The sequence below is a fragment of the Etheostoma spectabile genome, chromosome 12, assembly GCF_008692095.1.
Source record: "Etheostoma spectabile isolate EspeVRDwgs_2016 chromosome 12, UIUC_Espe_1.0, whole genome shotgun sequence".
Lineage (NCBI taxonomy): Eukaryota > Metazoa > Chordata > Actinopteri > Perciformes > Percidae > Etheostoma > Etheostoma spectabile.
The window spans coordinates 23,323,632-23,343,601 of NC_045744.1; the positions used below are offsets into that span (position 1 = coordinate 23,323,632).

Below are 19,970 nucleotides of genomic sequence, written 5' to 3' on the forward strand. Positions count from 1 at the left end.
GAACTCTTGGTGCACCTCAGGGAGGGAAGTAACCCTTCGTGTCCACTGAAGAGTCACGTCGTCTCAGCGGACGATCAGAACAACAACGCCCCAGTTGTCGTGGGCCGTTCGTTACCCGTGACAGCGGTTGACCGAGCATCCGAACCCTCGCGACTAGTGTTAAATTTCCTCCGGCCTGAACGCGGCTCGCCCGCGTTTCCTCGCCTCCGGAGGGAACCGAACCGCTTCAGACAGGAAGCAGACGTTATATCATCACAACTGGATTTTAAATGTCAGCCTATGACACACACACACCCCCCCCCCCCTCCCTCCTCTGACAGTATGTGCCCGCCGATAGTTAAAGTCCACAGTTTTTAACAGGAAAAGAAAGGATGCGTAGCTGTGAAAGCTTGCTCTGCTTTTCCTAAAATTGTAATGCCAAGAAAATGCAGCCCCACCCGCCCCTCCCCCCCGTCCCCCCCCCCCCGTCCCCGACTCATGTCTTCACACAAAAACATTGCGAGAAACCAAACAAAAACACCTCAACCCACTTCCAGACATTTTCAACAGACACAACTGCCTCAAGGCCTACTTTGTCTTGAAGAATAACTTTTTCTTGCAGATATCCTCATGCACCTAACGTCTGATCTGATGTCACATCCCAGTCGTTAGACAAAAGCTATGCAATACAGCTAGCTAGTTAGCAGTGTTAGCACACAGTAAGACACAAACAAAACAACACAGTGGAGGCAGGTGATGCTTTAGAGAAAATCGCAGATGAGACACTCATTACCGGGAGGAACAGTACCGATAGTCCAGTCAAAGCTGAGCTGCTGGAGGAAAAAACCCATCAACAAACGAAAATCATCTCGTGTAAATAAACCTAAAGAAAAATGTGTTTGTGGCGACATACACCAAAAGATCAGAGTCTTGTTTTGATGAGAGTCAGGTGTTAAGTCTTGCATATGGATGCGATTATGTATTTAAAAAACACATCAGCTAAGTATGACCCATAATTAAGCTACATGAGGATGCACAACTGTGCCACTCGACATGCAAACGAACCCCTCGCTGTGAGAGCCAAACATGGTGGAGTCTGTTGTACGCAAGCCCTCCCTTCATCCACCCGAGTGGCCTCCAACAAGACCCCGATGCTTCGCAGACCAGACTAATCTAACCCCACCAGGCCATTTGGACAGAAGGGACAAATTTCAGTGTCGTCTGTGCTGACTCAGAAGCCAACACTACTACGCAATGCAGACAGAGAAATGGAGAAATAAAACAGAAATTAAAAAAAAGGAAAAAAGAAATAAAGCACATAAATAGAATAAAAAGAATGAAACGTTGCTCTACATGCACAGTAAAGTGCTTTTTGTCTGCAAGCCCTGATCCAGGAAAGAAGGTGTCCTCTGTTCTCATTTGTGAACCGCTGATTCTGGGATACAAGTATTGAGTAGCCCTGACTTATATTTCCTGTTTTTTCTTTTTCGTTTTTTTTGTTTTTTTTAGACGCATCCGTGGAGTTTAGTAGGAAGGGGGAGGAGGGGGTTGGAGGACTCGGTAAAGGGGCGGGGAGTCGCCTACTGGGGGATTTTGGGCGGGGTTGGGGGGGATTTTTTTGGGGGGGTTTTCCCGGGTTGAGGGCGGGGGGCCCCACCGGGGGGCCCCCCCGCCCCCCTCGGGATCTGCCCGGGGGGGCAGCAGCTGAGCCGGGTTTGGAGGAGGTGGGGTGTGTCTCTCTGGCCTTGGCCTCCCCTGCAGGGGCGGTGGCGTCGGGGCACTTCCTCTCCTCGCCCCCGGGGGGGCATGCGGGGGGCTTAGCTTCCCTTTGGGGATGGGCGGGTTGTTTTAATTCGCCATGTCCTTCCCCGCTGGATTCTCAGCGTAGGGGCTTCCTCGCCCCTGGGGGGGAAAAAAACAACAAAACAACAAACACTGAGTTAGGGGAATATAGTCTATGGCCTCCACTCTTCCTGCAAGGTTAATGATATCTAAAATCATTTGGGTTTTTCCACCATAGTTTGGCAACACAAAACCACGTTCCCAAGATTTTCTAGCAGTAAAAAAAAAAAAAAGTTGGTTTTTTTTTTGTAGGGTTTTTTAAAAAAAAAAAGGGAAAAACGGTTTTACTGCAATTCTTAAAAAAAAAAGCCAAGGGGTTTTACCAAAGAAGCAGAGATTTTTTTGTTTTTTTTTTCCAGGCCCCCTTTCCTTAAAAAAAAAAAAAGGCACTAATTTTTCAGGAACCATTAAAAAGCCCAAATTTTCTTCCCCGGTTACTTTTTTGCAATAAAAAAAAAGAAAGGGGTTTCAGGGTTTAAGGGGGGAAAATTCCCCCCCACTTGGGGCATGGAATTGTTTGTTCGAGAGCTTTTAGCATTTAAAAAAAGCATGAGGGGAACACAAAAAAATTTTAAAGAAGAAATCAAAACTGACTGTGGCTGCGCCGTTGACTTGCACCGATTTGCTTGCAGTGGACAGCGTGCCGGGAACCCGCTCCACGGACAACTGCACCTCCTTCGCCTTCACCTCCTGCCTTACCTCCCCGAACAAAAAAAAAAAAAAAGGGGAAAAACGGGAATTAAGGTGGGAAAGGTTTCAAACATGACAGGCTCAATCACTGAATTACGCCCCGGGGGTCTGTCAGATATTTAGGGGGGGAAAAACAGCTATTTTGTGAACGGGAAAAAAAGAGAAAGCAACAAACCCGCAAATGTGAGCTTCACAACGGGCACTCAAACAAAAAAAAAGTAGTTCGATGTAAGGGAGCCGCGATCAGGGGCAGATGTCGAAATTACTGCTTTTCCTGGGTTGTCAGGGGGGGCAATGTGCCCCTGTGTTATTTACACACGGACAAAAACATGATGGATACAAGTTTTATAAACCTGTCTCGTCTTTGAATGATATGATGCGTTCAAAATGAAAAAGAGAAGGCCAAAAAAAGGCAGGTGAAGTGAACAGAGAATCAGCTCTGGGTAAAATGCTAAGGTTAAAAAACTCATTGCCCCGAGAATTGAGGAGTCCTGTTTTAAAGTTCTTCCCCGACCTTTTTTGGGTTTCCTTCCCATAACGGGAAAACAGGGGAAGGGGTTAACGCCTCCTGCTACAGCTTTCCAAAACGTGGTGAAAAAGCACAGGGGAGACACTTTGTTCCTCTCTAGAGTCCTCCCTCCAAAGCTAATAACTGTCACCTTCTCACTCACACGCAGGCCCTGCTATTATCTTAAAGAGATCGACGCGCACACCGAAGCACAAATATAAACTTCAGGCCGCTTATGCAGGCTACTGAGAAAGCTCTGCACGGAGCCTCTGCAGAACCATAAATCAGCCTCGATGCTTGATGCGTAAGCTGTTCTAGCGCTGCAGGTGCTCTGTGTAGGGCCGTCCACCTGGCCGAGGCCATGACTAACAAAGCATTTCTCACTGTTACAGAAAAATAAAAATAAATATTACTGAAAAAGCAGCGTTTTTATTTTTTCAATATTATTTCATAACTCACAAAAGAGGGAGGAACCAAGTTCAGTTAAGGAAGTCTCACCTATAGAAATGCTGGCCCTAACTAAAATATTCAAATATTTGTTCTTGTATTTTATCCTATTATTGTTATTTCATGTATATTGTATCCTAGTTTTTCATTTATATTCTGTGCTTTGTGACTGATATTTTGCTGCTGTAACACTATCATTTCCCTATTTATTGGGCCTTTCTCTCCTCTCTCTCTCTCTCTCTTTTCTCCTCTCTCTCTCTCTCTCTCTCTCTCTCTCTCTCTCTCTCTCTCTCTCTCTCTCTCTCTCTACTCTCTCTCTCTCTCTCTCTCTCTCTCTCTCTCCTCTCTCTCTCTCTCTCTCTCTCTCTCTCTCTCTCTCCTTCATTTTGACACACCTCATAAGTCACCAGGGTCTTGCCCTTTACCATTCATTGTCAGGTGTATCCTTAAATGCCATTGGCTTCTACGCTTGTCCGTAAAACAGATCAGCTGTTATCTGCAGCCTCTTAGAACACATTGCCCCTCCTGCCATTGCCACTCTTTCCATTTTCTCTTGCAGTTACTGCAAATTCCCACGGTTACACTTCACATTCATCGCGGTCAGTGTGGTTCTTACGCAGCTGGGAGGGAGGGAGCGGGACTGTGTGGCGGGCCGGCGGCTGGGGTCAGAGTCGAGGCTGCGGCTGGGGTCGGCGAGGGCTGGAAGCTTGTGGGCATCGGGGACGTGGAGGTCCGAAGTGGCTCTTTGGGGCCGGCTGGAGACAGCGCTCCTCCAGCACTGGAATCAGCACTTACATTCTGCAAGGAAAACACACCAACGGGAAGATACGAAAGCATTAATGCAAGTTCTTCTAGTAGAATCAGCATCAGTTTAACTTTCTATACTACATCAATATTTAGGGAACAGGAGTATTTGATGATAAATTCACAGTCTTGGTGCTGCAGCTTTTTAACCCTGACTTCTCACAACTAAAAATGTTTGAAACGCAGCATCTAAAGGTTGTGGTTACTCCTCCTCCACTCCTCTGTCCTCCTGCCTGTGACCCAGAAATTGATCTTAGCGCGCCATGTTAACGCTATAACTGCGTCATTTTGACCGCCCGATTCCAAACTCCATGATCTTGCATGATAAATACCTAATTGCAATATTAATGCAGGTATTGTGTCAGAATATCTTTAGAAAAACGAAATAACACGATTTAACACAATTTAACAAGTTTAATTGTGCACTTAAGGGTTTTAATAGTTCATTATCCAGCGAAGTTACTACATATATACATTTAAAAAACTGTGAAAATGACTTCATGGCTGTTCTAGTGTTAAAGGATGTCTCAATTCCTAAAATGATCTCAAGAAGAAAGGAGGCTCGACAGAAAAGCTATGAGCGAGGACACACAGTTTTACGGTGTGTGCGGAACTTGGATTATTAAATCTAAGAGACTATTCCTCAACTCTTCTTAATTTCTTGACAATGTAAAGGCCCGAATGATATCCATGTAATATACAGACAACACCTAGTGAGTTAGCTCAGTCTCAGTGCCAGTCCTTACCCGTTCCTTGGCGTTGCCGATGACTACGCTGCTGGCCAGCCGGTTGTCGAACACGTCGTCGGTCTTGAGCTGGCCGGCTGCTCCGGGCAGGGGGGGGAAGCTGGAGAGGCCTAGCTCGAAGCTCGGAGACGGGGGTTTGGGAGGAGGAGGCGACTGAGGCGTCACTCTCTAAACGGCAGCGACAAACACAGAGTCAGCGCAAAACTTTAACGGGGGGGGGGATGTCTTTCAAACACAGAGTCAAACTCTAATCATGCAGACAACGGGGAGTCAGCCAACAGCTCTGCACCTGCAGATAGCTCTTGACCCACAATGAGCTTAAAAACAGAAACCAATGACAATAATGTACGTAATGACATTACAGGACCAATGTAATCCTGCTGCCATTGTTTCCTTTACATTGGCCTAAATTAGCTAAACTCATACCAAAAGCTACATTAGAAAGATGAGGACAACAACAACAAAAAAAAGGTACTTACTGTAAACTTTTCGTCCCTCTTTTTCCTAGAAGCAGAAACATTTTTCCTTTAAGAAAAAGAACACTTCACTTTACAAACATCCAGTCTACCTGTGGCAATGATTTAACCTTGCACAATGTAAAAAAAGAAAAGAAGACGACTTCTGCCCCACATTAACCTTATTTCAGAGTATTCACATCATTTGATTCAACGGACTGCAGTTCATGTCTCAAGGCTGACTGACAAAGTTAGAGCTAATTTTCACTGTCAATGCAGATGAGCAGCAAAGCTTTATTTTATAGTGATCTCACGTCTTTGTCCACATAGAAGGATTGTGTGAGTGACTGAAAGTAGCTGGTGGTCGCTACTTTGGTGAAACTAAAGCCTTTTGGACGTAAGATTAGAAATCAACAATAAATTAATTAATCTTGATGTAAAAGCCCTAATGTTTAGATTTGTAGCTAGCGATGTTCAATGTGACGATGGTTCTTCATCTACCTGGTGAAAACGCACATCTATAAATGTTCCCTCAGATGCAAAGATCTGAATATTTAAAGTGACAGGTGTTGAAAACCACAGAGAGAGAAAGTGCACCATCAGGACAGCACGGTGCCACCATCGAGCCACAGCAGTGCCGTACCTTCCTCTGCCGATACCCAGGGAGTAGTCGGGGGTTACGGGCTCCGTCACGCGCCCCGTGCCCACGGTGTCTCTGCGAGGGAAGGCTGCGGTGGAGGGTAACCTGGTTCTGGGCTGGCTGGCGGGGAGTCGTGTCGGCGGGCTGCTGCGGATCCCGTTGAGCCGCTCGCTGGGGAAGCTGGGGAAGAGACCCGGGTTGTCCAGGAGCCCGGCGCTGCGGTCCGCTGTGGGGAGGGTCGGCCTCAGGTGAGGTTTACTGTGGTTCCTGCAGGACACAGGAACACTTCACTCAGCAGGTGGGAACGTGTGGAAAATGACTCCGCAAGAACAATGAAAACAACATGCTTCGTAGGATGAAGGATGTTTTTAATATCGAGAGAGATTTTAAAATGAAATTAACTAAAAGATATCAGATAGGTCTGCGGTTTGCGTCCATTTGTCGAAGGAGAAAGCCAACACTTCTGAAAATAAATTCAGACATTAAACCTTATTCAGGACTTTGGGGTTAGATAATATGACCTGAGAAATTCCCAATTTCAGTGTAGAACGGATACAAAATGACAACAGATTCAAACCTGTTCCTGGGCGAGTAGTGTCTGACGGTGAGGGGGGACGTCGCTGGTTTGAAACTGTGTGATGTGGTAAATCCATTGATGAACCGGTTGTTGTGAAATGGGGAAACCTGGTAAACAGAAAACATTCAAACAGTCACCCTCAACATTAACAGAAGCACTGGCTTGTATTCATGCGCCATCTTGAATACAAGAGGACTGTTTCAAGATGGCGCGTGAATATGGAGCGTCTACCCCCAGTTTACCGGAATGCAAATATAAAATCTCAAGTCAAAAGGAATACTTTGAATCAACAGTGGTGGTAAATATTTGTGAAAAATAACAAGTTTGTGAGCGGGCAACGTAGATTTTGATACTACACGTTATACACTGGATCTTAAACATCAGAAGTTACGTACTAAAGCTTTAAGGCCTACAATTTTTAAATTTCCCGGTTATTTTACCGATTCAAATGTCCCCACTTCCTCTTACCATGGAGGGGTCGATGAAGCTGTGTGTGGTCGACCAGGCCTGCGGCGTGATGAGGCTGTACAGGGGAAACTGCTGCTGGGGGCTGTACACCGGCGGGATGTAGTAGGAGGTGTAGCGCTGCTGGGCGTACGGGTTTACCTCCACCGGCCGGTAGCCGTTCTTTGGCATGAAAGTGTTGATAGCGATTGCCTTCGCCTTTATCCTCGCCTGGGGGGGGGGGGGGGGGAGAGATAAAATTGGCAGCAGTCGGCAACATGGATGCATTGCACATTTCTAAGCATGTTTTACGCAGCTGGGTTTTACAAGAACTACACATTAAAAAAGAGCCTACATCAGCATTTGACAGTTTGGGTTCATACATCACGGTTCGGTACAATCGAGAGAAAGGGAAAGAAAAATGCAGAAGGCAATTTGTTTTTATTGTTCAAGTCTCAGGCTGTACCACCTAGTGTCCTACACTCTGTCCCCTGAGCTAGCTGCAACAGCCTAAAGTGTGGAAATTAAGATGTAAAGAGTAGAGCCCGATCGATATATCGGTGGACATTTCCCAATCTAGGTAAAACATTTTTTTTATATAATAAATATACATATATATTCACTCATCATGACAAATGAATGATTCTGATATGTGAATATTTATGTATAAAAACGGACGGTCAACCATGTTATGAGTGATGGCGTTGCATAGTCTGTCCACCAGAGGGCGCTCTACAACGTCCCTGTTAGTGATGGTGTTACATAGTCTGTCCCCAGAGGACGCTCTACAACGTCCCTGTTAGTGATGGCGTTGCATAGTCCGTCCACCAGAGGACACTCTACAACGTCCCTGTTAGTGATGCCGTTGCATAGCCTGTCCACCAGAGGACGCTCTACAACGTCCCTGTTAGTGATGGTGTTGCATAGTCTGTCCACCAGAGGACGCTCTACAACGTCCCTGTAAGTGATGGCTTTACATAGTCTGTCCACCAGAGGACGCTCTACAACGTCCCTGTTAGTGATGGCGTTGCATAGTCTGTCCACCAGAGGACGCTCTACAACATCCCTGTTAGTGATGGCGTTGCATAGTCTGTCCACCAGAGGACGCTCTACAACGTCCCTGTTGACAACATAGATTTTTTTTTTTGTTAATGTGTTTTTATTCAAAGGACTTATCTAAGTTCATTATCTTGAGTTTGTGTTTTTACACATATTTATCAGAACCTTAATATATTAAGATGTTCCTCTGTTATTATTTTAGGGAGAACTCATAAATAACTACAAACGCAACACTAATCTACAACAGCAGTCTTACCCACCACTCTCTTGCCTGGGAAACCCAAGAGGTTGGCGGGTCCTCTAACTATTCGCCACCACTCGCCATTCTCATTATTAGGGCCGCCCATCACTTGAAACCAGGAATTTAATGGAACAATGAGTGTGTTTAATTTAGACTTTTTTTCCTGAAATCGGACAACAATTAACCCAAGTTATGTCCCAAGTACGTGATGCTCTTTTAAAAAAAAAGGTTATTGTTTAACCCTTGTGCTGTCTTCTTGTCTAAATTGAAAATCTATGCTTATTATCAATAAATGTCCCGTTTTTCAACACTTGACGCTTTTTTACTAACTAACTTTAGTTTTACAGTTTTTTGGGGATTTTATGGTCAATAAACCTCACAAATAATACCTAATGTTTGAGTTAGAAAAGCAGAAATTAGGAATTATTTAGACTAAAATTAAAGGAATGTGAGTTGATGGATAACCACAGACTGGAATATGTCAACTTTTACTCAATACTATTTCAAACACACTTCAATTTGTTTTTCAAATGCTATACAATTTAATAAGACCCAAAATTAATGAAAGTAGAGATGTGTACTTGCCAAAGAGCGTTGGGTGCAATCAGTTATGTTATTTTGGGGAATTAAAAAGAAGATTGATATAGGAAAACGGGTCAATTTGACCCGAGGACAACATGAGGGTTAAAGCTCTAGTGTGTGGTTTCTGTCGCCCCCCATGAGGAACTGAGGAACGTGGTCTAATGTAACCTACCTTAATAGGCTTCCCTTGGAAGGTCTTCACCTCCTCACGGAGATACTGATATGCCTTTATTAAGAGAAAGACAACACGGTGTCAGAATCAGAAACATGAATGATAACTTGATTGATCTGAGTACTAGAAGAATGAAGGAATAAATTAGTAACAGTACAACCACTCAAACAGGGTAACATATAATGTTGGGAAAACAAAGCACATCGGGGGGAAAGAGTTTTAAGAAAGAGGGGATGCAATTTAAGTAAAATGGGAAACAATCCTGCACATATAAAAAAAAAAAATAACGGCCTGAGAGACAAATGGAATATATAATAAGGGCTTAAAGTCAGTTTAACAGACAGTCCCCGTGTTATATGCCCAATAAAGATCAACAATTTATTTTGAAAATAAATCTTTAATTTCTCTTCCTGTAAAACTAGCTACACCCACTTGAGCAGTAGCTAGAAAATGGATGACGTTTCTGACTAATATGTGTAATTGTTATGGTAACTTTGTGTCCTAGACTCAGACATCTTTGTTGACTCGACTAAAACACCGATTGGAGGTGTACGTCTGGATGTCACTCGGCAAAAACTAAAATGAAAAAGAAGTAGTAGTAAAGATATGATTCAGTTTCACCCTCATCCCAATTCTCCCAACCCAACAAAGCAGGTGAGAGAGTGTTTGTGGCAGACTGTGACTTTAAGGAGAATAAATACCAGTAAAATAAGAAAATGTATTTGTTTACTTTGTTTTTATTTTTATATATGTATATATATTTTTTTTCTTGGCATAAGGGTTTGTTGTGGTTGGGACAGGGTTAATAGAAGGGGGTCTTGTTAAAATTGTCAGTGTAATGTTGCACTGTACACTATACCTTCTCTAAAACAATAAAAATATTTATAAAAAAAAAAAAAAAGAAATAAGAAAATGTAGGATTTCTTGTCACTTTTGTCGTTACCTGCTGTGCATCTGCTTCGGATTCAAAGGTGATGAACCAGTTGTCGTTGTAGGCAAATTCACAGTTGATGAACTTGGGTAAGTTGTCCCCTTTAAAAAGAGCCTCCACCTCCTGCAGAACAAGACAGGAAATCAAGGTATTTTTATAGTGACTGTTCAGTCTTTTTCAGTGTCTGCTGCTGTAGCAGCAAAAGGCTTCAGAATGACATCTTAAAAATCTGCACTGTGGTGTTGGTGAAACTTAGTCTGTGGCTGCATTAGTGGAAAAAGGAAAGACTGTGGCTCTATATTGAAATACTGACGGGGTGAAGGGAACCACAGATGAGATGTTTAACTTGAATGCAGGATGGGCTCCATTCTCTCTACACCACCCTGCAGTCATGGTTTATTCAACAGATTATATTATACAGATGGTGTTCTGCAGACTGAATAGTCTCTGGATTCCACAAGCATCACCAAGAGCTAGGATTGGGCAAGGCACCGATATAAACTACACAAATAATCCACTCGCAATTCTGTTTATAATTTTTTTTTTTTTATTCTGGATTCATTAACATGGCAAATTTACGCATGTAGGAAAACTAAATAATCAGATAAGCAGAGACGACATTTTCAGAAACACTTTAAAAACACCACACAAGTGTAATTTCAGTTCTAATTTCAGCCAAGTGTCACATACATTTGTAAATAAATATCCTGATCATCTACTTGAAGACATACCGAGAAAGACGACCATGAAGTCAAACTATCAGTCACACATCCAGACATGCTTGGTACCTTCAAGGCACATATGTTATGCTCCTTGTGTGTAAATAAATTCAATGAATCAAATCCCTGCCAGACGTTTAGAAACAATAAGGATCATCCTGCAAATCAAACACCATCCGACCTCCACTGACCTCTATAGGCGTGCTCTCAGGAACCTCTCTGAGGATCACGATGCAGCGGTTCTGATTGGGCCGCACCTTCTCCCCCTTCTCGTCCACTTGGACCAATGGCAGAGCTGGAGATTAGAACGACAGGATGGAGGCATGTACAGATTTGGGTTTAATCAAAAACAAAGAAAAACACACATTTACTGTTGTTGAATGGGGTGCTTTGTTGGAGGAGTTTCCCATAGACGTGTCAAAAAGTTCCAAAAACAGCAAGAGACAAGATACGACTGTAACAATATGAACATCCATAGCTGCCCACTTGCTTAAAGTGTTGATGTGACAAAGAAAAAATAAAGAAAAACAAACACGCCTTAAAAAAACAAACATTAAAAAGATGTAGAAAAGCTGCTGTAACGAGGTGCCACTCACGCGGCGCCATCTTAGTTTCAGGTGGTTCAACCAATCGCCTTCAAGGTATTATTTTAAAAAACGTCTCCAATGAGTTTCTTCTCAGATGGTTCTGGTGCGTCCGGTTACAATAGTCTGAATCATCGTCGCTTTCACACTAGAAACTAACGACCACGTTTCAATTTGATCCGTTGTCAAAGGGAGGTTTTACACCTGTAATTTGGATTTCAGATCACACTGAAAAAGTCAGAAAGTCCGGACTATACAAGGTTTAATGTTTTAAACTGTAAAATGTCCGTGAGTGTTAACCTGGATGTCTAAAACCTCAGTGAAAAAGATGAAAAACGTATACATACATGATGCCTAACAGCAGCACAAATAAGTTACAGTTTGTTGATCCTGGCACTGAGCCAAATGAGAGTGCCGCTTCCTGCCAGACAGGATTCATTTACGTAGTAAATTAAGTATGCGGATAAATCAAACTCAAGCAGGTATGACTCTGCTGAATGCACTTTAAACAGCCCCTCCTGGGAAATCAACCCCAACCACATGCTGATGCAAAATAAATAAAAAAAATCTCCGAGCCTGGTAGGTTTGTGTCGTTTTACAGCCTCCAGAGCAGGTAAACATCAGCATTAAAAAGTCCTGGTTTCACTCCCAGGATTCTAGTTTGCAGGTGAAATCCTCAAGTGGATAATAAGGCAAACAATTAACCACAATTTCTACTCACATCGTAAAATGTCCACGATCAGCTCCACGTCAGTGCTGAGCTTTTTGACGTGGTCCAGGTTGGCCACCGTTACAATTGGCACGTATTGGTCGCTGTCCATCTGGGAGATGAGGTACATGTCACTGGCCAGATTCTCCCTGATGGAAGAGAAGAGCCAGAGGTGTTAGCTCAGGTGACATGTGCCAATGTGAAACTAAACCGTTATTTACACAGATTAAGTTGAGTGCACTTCTCTGATTACCACCTGCAGTGTCCTGGTTAAACTGCACCCTACGTCTAATGTAGCATTAAAGCGCCCATATTCTGCTCACTCTCAGGTTCATAATAGTGTTTTGAGGTTGTACCAGAATGAATTACATGGTTTCATTTTGAATTAACACCATGTTTTTGTTGTACTGCACATTGCTGCAGATCCTGTTTTCACCCTTTGTGTTTGGGTTTCTGTTTTAGCCCCATAGTGAGAAATCCCCCTTCTATACTATCTTTGTTGGGAGCTGCACATGCTCAGTAGCTCGGTAAGATCCCATCAGCTAGATAACTCTTTCTCCAGCTTTGGTCAGTCCAAGGCAGGATTAGCTGGGAGCATATTAAACAGCACATCACTGATATTTCCCTAAAACCCTTTTTTCTTCCCGTTGATACATGTACCGTATTGTGTTGCTTATTAATACATCGATAACACTTAAGGAGTCATAGTAACCAGAGAAGGGGAAAGACTCCCTTTCCAGGTCATCCATAAGAGCCTTTCTTCTTCTATCACATTTTTCTAGGTGTGGCTCATATTAAGTGGCTTTTTCCCCCGTTAACAAGTGTAAAACAGCTGCTGGACAACATGAGAAGTGTTGTTGTACATAAAATCAAATATTCCTCAACAATTTGCGGTGTAGTATAAAATTCTCCTTCCTTTCTCTGACATACTGTAGGGAAAATGCTTCTATATTTTGAGAACTTCTTTAAAAAAACAACAACAACAAAAAAACACTGATAGTACAAAGAAAAGAACTACCAAATAATACACAATGACTACAATCTATAATTTAGAGAACATGAATGATTAACCTCACCATTCAGTGTCTTGGTTTCCAAGAAAAACAATTTGCTGAAACCTCCGTGTAAGCAAACCTACTCGTTAACACCACGTCCAGCTCCTCGTTAGGTTTTACTGAACTCACCGGGACAGGCAGAACTCCAAGGTCTTCTTCAGGTGCTCCCTCAAGCCCTCCTGGGGACTCTCCTGTGGGGGGTCGCTGCCTGCTGACACAGGTGGAAATGTTTTAGTAAATTAAAGAGCACCTGAACTAATCCCTGACCCTGGGAGTACAACATCCAATTAAAAAAACAGAGAGAAATGGAAGGCGGGAAGAAATAAACTGAATTTTAAAGCAGGAAGAGGACGAGGAGCGCAGAAACAGAATATTTCAAGGATTATTTGAAGTTAAAAAGTACACACCACACAAACGTGTATTCGTACACAAAACATATAAAATGCTTGTTAGTAGTGTAACAAAACATTAAGCAGTGTAATTTCAGGTTAACCACCTTTGTTTCAAAAGCAAATTTACACATCAAGGGAAAGTGGAGTGGGAATTAAACCGGGACCAAGACTTAAACAAGGAACGGTTCTTGTCACAAACTCAGTTTAAGATACATTTTTTGGGCATTTTAGGCCTTTATTTGTAGCACAGCAGAAGAAATGAAAGGAGAGAGAGAGTGAGAGAGAGATAACATGCAGCAAAGGGCCACAGGTATAAATTGAGAGTAAAGCTCTGTATATGGGCGCACGCTCTACCAGGTGAGCTACCTGGGCGCCTACATTTTTAATTTGTTAAAGAAAATTAATTTTGACGTCTTCTTCTGAAGCACAACTTTCGGAGCTGTACTAATGGCTCATTTACACATTTGAATCTCTACTTATTTATTTATTTATTTATTTGCCGGCCTCCATAGAACAACCAGAGCTCAGGTTAATCTGCAGCTGATCATTAAACAATTGTACAATATTTTTTTTTAACATTTAATGACGCTACGCCTCCCTTCAGCTTTGGTGGTATTGACATTTCTTTCAGGTGGAGGGCATTTAGAGACATGTCTTGTCCCGGATATTGTCTGCTACTGGCCTATTAAACTTTAATGCTATCATAAATAAAACAAACAACAAAAAGCTCTTAAATGGTCACTGTATGCTTCCAGTCTATAAACTCTGCTGCTTGAGATTGAGCACAGATCTTAACAACATGACGCCATTTTATCCCAACTACCAAGAAAATTAAAGAGCCATTACTGCTCGACGGGGGATTTACAACTCGGGACATTGAAAGCATTGTCACCACAAAAAAAAAAAAAAAAAAAAAAAAATCCCATTGAATTAAGGTTGCACAATATATTGTTTTGTTTTAATTGTCCTCACGATATCAACTGATGAATGAACACATCACGAAAGACATTATTCGTATTAGCCAACAAAAGAAATCTGCACTTCAAAACATAACGTCAACTCTTTTTTTTGAGTGGCGCCTTTTAGATTTAATTCAATGTTCTCAATAAAATAATGTTGAAATGATTTCATTTAATTTGTTTTGAATTCAACAAGCAGTTTGTTGTATTTTACCGGAATACGGAAAGCAGCAGAACTGAGAATGCTTTAATATCGGTTTATTTATCGTTTATTAATATTGTTGTTATCGCGATTTAAACCATTTCTGATTAATAAAATGTAAAAAACGTGATTTTATCGGTCTACTTTGCAGCCACAAAGCACACAGAGTAACACAAATCTGGTTTGCTTTACTGAAAACCTACACAAGCACGTGACATTTTGGTCCAGGTTTTTGATTCAAACCCTTAACCCAATTATTGTCCAGTTGTCCCTGACTGGGTGTCCCACACAACCAACACGTATACAGCGTGAGGTTGGGAGCCGTAGACCTTCGAGACACATGGCTACTCCCCCACTGATCTGCAGCCGGCCCCGTCAAACAGCCAATCACTAACCAGCCCACCTGTGCGCCCTGGTTGCCCAGGCTCGGGGTATTCTGTGTAGGCCGGCTCGGAGCACTCCAGGGTGACGGGTGCCACGGGGGCCACGGGGGCCGGCTCGTCCAGCATTACTGGCACGGGTGGAGGCTCATCTGGGTCGGTTAGAAGGGGCTCCTTGAAAGCCTTGTCTTCACTGGCTTCATAGCCTGGGGAAAAAATAAAACAAAGAGGGGTAGAATAATTACTAAAAGGTGTAAGGATAGGAAATCTCAATAGCATAATTTATCAAAACGTCTTTTTATTAAAGAATGTGAATCATCATCCTCATCATACAATTTGGCTGTACATTCTGAGTCCTTTTTTTTTTTTTAAGGTAAAAAAGAAACAAGACAAAGCAAAAGAAGTAATAATACAAAACTAAAAACGGTGGAGAAAATACCACCAGGCTGAAAACAATTACTCACATTTTCCCAACCCCCTACCCGCCCATCTAACTCCTTTCCACGAAAATAGGGAGATGGAGCAACATGACACTCATAAAAACAATGGAAATTAGAAATAAAGATCCGTCTCTGATGTGAAACATACATTTAAAAAGCCATTTCATAAGCCAACATCTTCATACAATGAATTCAGTAACTTGTACCACAAATGCCAGGTACATCATTTTGTATTATGTTATATATATATATATATATATATATATATATATATATATATATAGCCGGTTCAATAAAGACCCAAAGCAACAACCTTCTTCTTTTTCCATTTACTACACACACACACTCTGTATCTGTATTTATATTTTCCCACTACAAGTACTTACTTTTTCAATATTATTTATGGTCACAGGAGGTGAATATAACTTATATTATGGTTACCTACTTTTGCTTTATTACTTTAATTACATATTCAATTTAATTTTAACGTCACTTACACTGCAATATTGTTTTTTTTTGTACTACGGCAACCGCACTTCACAAAACCTTTATTTGACGCCACTTTACTTCAGTCTACCTTCTGCTCATTGTCTGTTGTTTGCCTGTTTTTCTTGTGTGTTTACTTGTTTGTGTTTTTTCTCTTATTGTTGAGAATGCTACTGTAACAAAAGAATTTCCCCGCTGTGGGATGAATAAAGTACCATCTAATCTAATCTAATCTCTCCAACACGCAGGAAGCAATTCATTTGAACTTTTCGATTGTTTGGAATGAAATAGCAAGACTTGAATCTCTAGAGCAACAGTCACCATTGCAGGTTAACACCGCACTGTTTGACTGGCAGGCGATCTCTGTGTGCGTCATATTGTCACACTGGTTTCGTGCAGTTAGTTAGTAAACCTGCAATCACCTGCTGTGTAACTGTTTGAGACACCCAAGTTAATCCTCCAGACATCCCTTCACATTCACAACAGTCTAAAAACTGCAGACATCTCTTCATGTATTCCAGAGACAACGATCTGATCTAAATTCTCTTCAAGAGGATGACTTTTAAAAGAGCAACACAAAACACTGAATACAAAGTTAATATCCCCAAGTCCTGAAGTTTAATTACTTGTTATCTATATATTATATTCAGAGGGACGAATCTATCTGTAAAACTCTGTTTATAATAGTATTCATTTCTATAATATTCCTGCACTTATGGAACCAGTGTATATCCTGCACTTGCTGCACTTCTGGTTAGACCTAAACTGCATTTCGTTGCCTCGTACCGGTGTAATGACAATAAAGTTGAATCTAATCTAATCGAGCAAATGCACATAGACACAGATAAAGACTAATCTTTAGAGAGCGATAGCCTGGAAATCCAGACCCGAATCCTAAAGATTAAGGGTCTGGCATTGAGTAATGAAAGTTGCTCATGAAAATCTCACTGCACGCAATTGGATAACGCTACGACCAATCACAACAACACACAGCGGATGTATCCAGACCCCCATACGCTTAGCTACCAAAGGAGCTAACTGGTAGAATAAACTGTCCTCATCTGTTTAGCCCGCCTGTGGCCCCGCCTACATCAGATACACCAACGTGATTGGTGCAGCTCGTCTCTGGCCCCGCCAACATCAGATACACCGACGTGATTGGTGCAGCTCGTCTCTGGCCCGCCCACATCAGATACACCAATAGGCTCGTTGGAGATGAGCCAGGTCTGCGGAGAATCGATCACCGGCGATCGGCGATCGGTGCATGCCGGTTAGATTTGTGTCCGACTTGATCCCGACTCACTCTGACGTCATGCACACGTGGGCAACGGAAATCTCACGAGAGCGAGGCGGCCGCAGTTCTGAGACGCAGGCGGCGCAGGTCTGAGACCAGGGGGGGCAGGTCAGAGACCAGGGGGGCGCAGTAGCTTTTCACCGACTGCAAGAGCCAGGCGGACCCAGAGCATGCTGGGAAACGCCGGCTTCTCAGCTGATTTAACACCTGATTGGTTTACAACATGATGACGTTTTATATAAACTTTTTACTGTTTTTGAATCTGAGGGATTTTAATTGCTATTTGTCTGATTTAAATACTTATTCTGTCCAGAACACATGTTGTGTGGCTGATAGAGACGTTTAGAAGTCAGAGAGACTAAATCCGTTCAGATCACGGATCATCTACAGTGTGTTGTTCATTAAAATCAGCAACAGATCGCATGTAGAGCACTTTGCCAGCTACTCTGTCATAACTAAAACAACTGGAGACTGTGTACCAGCTGATGTGTGGGTCTGATTATATTTTATTAAATCGGAATCGCACCACAGTGTTTTCGTCACTTCCTGTCCAGTCTGAAGGCGGCTGGAAACTGTCCGTCTGTACCGCAGCTTTTTGTCACCGCCCCCCCGCTGCTGCCGCCTGCTCTCGTCCACTTTACAGGCGAGGCGCAGTTCATCTCGAACGAGCCTAATGTGATTGATGCAGCTCGTTTCTGGCCCCGCCTACACCAGATACACCGATGTGATTGGTGCAGCTCGTCTCTGGTCCCGCCTACACCAGATACACCGATGTGATTGGTGCAGCTCGGCTACCAGGGCATAGTTAATGAGCAGCATTACTCGACGCCAGAGTGACTCGCTGAGCTAATTCAAATTGCGCTCCCGCGAGAACTTTGGATTTCCCGGGTAAGAGAGGGAGGTATTTAACCCTTGTAAAGATATTCGGGTCAAATTCACCCATTTAAAATTTTTTACATAAACAAAAATGGTACAAGCTAAATTTTTTTTACCTGAAAATCAATGGTCTTAACTTATTTCCTGTGATAAACATGTATTCCTGACTCAATTCAGACCATTATTCAGGATATGACACTTATGTTGTTTCCATAGTGGATTTATAACGTAAATTATAACCTTATGACAAAAACTTCCATTTTTAATTGTGTGCTAGTAGAGACTGATAGCATTCCCTAAACATTTGTATGTTATCTCAATTTTTTGAAATTGAGCGACTAATTGTTAATAGATTATGAAGTAAAATGTTATTTCAGAATTGTTTTTAAAACCCCAAATAAGTCACGGGTCAATTTGACCCGAGGGACACGAGAGGGTCCCGAAACCGAAGACAATACAAGTTAAAGTTAAAGGACAAAGTGCACAGAGATGTACACTCTATATATATATATATATATATATATATTTTTTTTTTCAAAAATTGTATTTAATTCACTAGATTTTTTTAAAGCTTCTAACACAAAATATTGTGCAACACCTTGTAAAAGTGAGTTGTCAAATGAGGATGCAACTAATTTAATATACCCCCAAATATATTGACCTTTTATTAGGATTGTCAACATTTTGACATGGGAACAAAGTTATTTGCTACCAAAATATGATCCCAAAAAAATTTAAAACTAGTATGAATGTTAAAGGAAACGTGTGAGAGTGGGGATTGTAGCGAGGTTAAAATGTTGGAAGCTTCCACTTTAAATGCCCGAATTCAACACAAAACGCCTTGGGGAGCAACAGATACTTATACAACTCCCGGTTATTTCCAACAGATATACAGTTGTGCTCATAAGTTTACGTACCCATGCTTAAGTTGACTAAAAAGAGGAATAAATAAAAAAAAATGTTTTGGAAATTTATCTTAATTCTTAATTAAAAAATGAGGTCAAATCCAACCTTTAAAAAGGACACCAATTTTCTTTGGTGAATGAATAATGTATTGTAAATATTTTCAAATCGGGCTTAAATACAGGGGCATAAGATACAGCCCCCTATGTTAAAATACAGGGGCATAAGTATACACCCCCTATGGTTAAAATACAGGGGGCATAAGTATACACGCCCTAGTGTTAAATCAGGGGCATAAGTTCCACCCCCCTATGTAAATACAGGGGGATAAGTAATCACCCCCCTATTTAAAATCCCAGGGGATTAAGATACACCCTCCTATGTTAAAATACAGGGGCAAAGATCACCCCCCTATGTTAAATACAGGGGGCATATATTACACCCCCTATGTTAAATACAAGGGGATTTAGTATCCACCCCCTATGTTAAAATACAGGGGCATAATTACACCCCCCTATGTTAAAATACAGGGGGCATAAGTATACACCCCCCTATGTTAAATTAAGGGGGCATAAGTATACACCCCCCTATGTTAAATACAGGGGGCATAAGTAACCCCCCCTATGTTAAAATACAGGGGCTAAGTATACACCCCCTATGTTAAAATACAGGGGCCGTACATAGGGGGGTGTATACTTAGCCCCCTGTATTTTAAGGAAGAACATTATTTATTTATGAAACATTATTCATTCACAAAGAAAATTGGTGTCATTAAAGGTTGGATTTTACCTCATTTTTTAATTAAGGCATTAAGATAAATTTCCATAACATGATTTTTTTTTTTTTATTCCTCT

The 19,970-nt window shown here is 42.0% G+C and overlaps 1 protein-coding gene across 1 annotated transcript in view; it reads right to left on the reverse strand.

Moving 5' to 3' along the window:
• Window positions 1-505: 505 nt before the first annotated feature.
• Window positions 506-19,970, reverse strand: part of larp4b (La ribonucleoprotein 4B) — a 37,849-nt gene continuing 18,384 nt past the window's right edge. Inside the window, 14 exon segments of the mRNA XM_032532205.1 lie at window positions 506-1,870; window positions 2,416-2,515; window positions 4,083-4,264; window positions 5,017-5,184; window positions 5,496-5,541; window positions 6,115-6,378; window positions 6,689-6,795; window positions 7,157-7,363; window positions 9,187-9,240; window positions 10,130-10,240; window positions 11,028-11,131; window positions 12,142-12,278; window positions 13,314-13,392; window positions 15,141-15,323. Coding sequence (XP_032388096.1) covers window positions 1,268-1,870; window positions 2,416-2,515; window positions 4,083-4,264; window positions 5,017-5,184; window positions 5,496-5,541; window positions 6,115-6,378; window positions 6,689-6,795; window positions 7,157-7,363; window positions 9,187-9,240; window positions 10,130-10,240; window positions 11,028-11,131; window positions 12,142-12,278; window positions 13,314-13,392; window positions 15,141-15,323 — 2,345 coding nt within the window. The 3' untranslated portion in view covers window positions 506-1,267.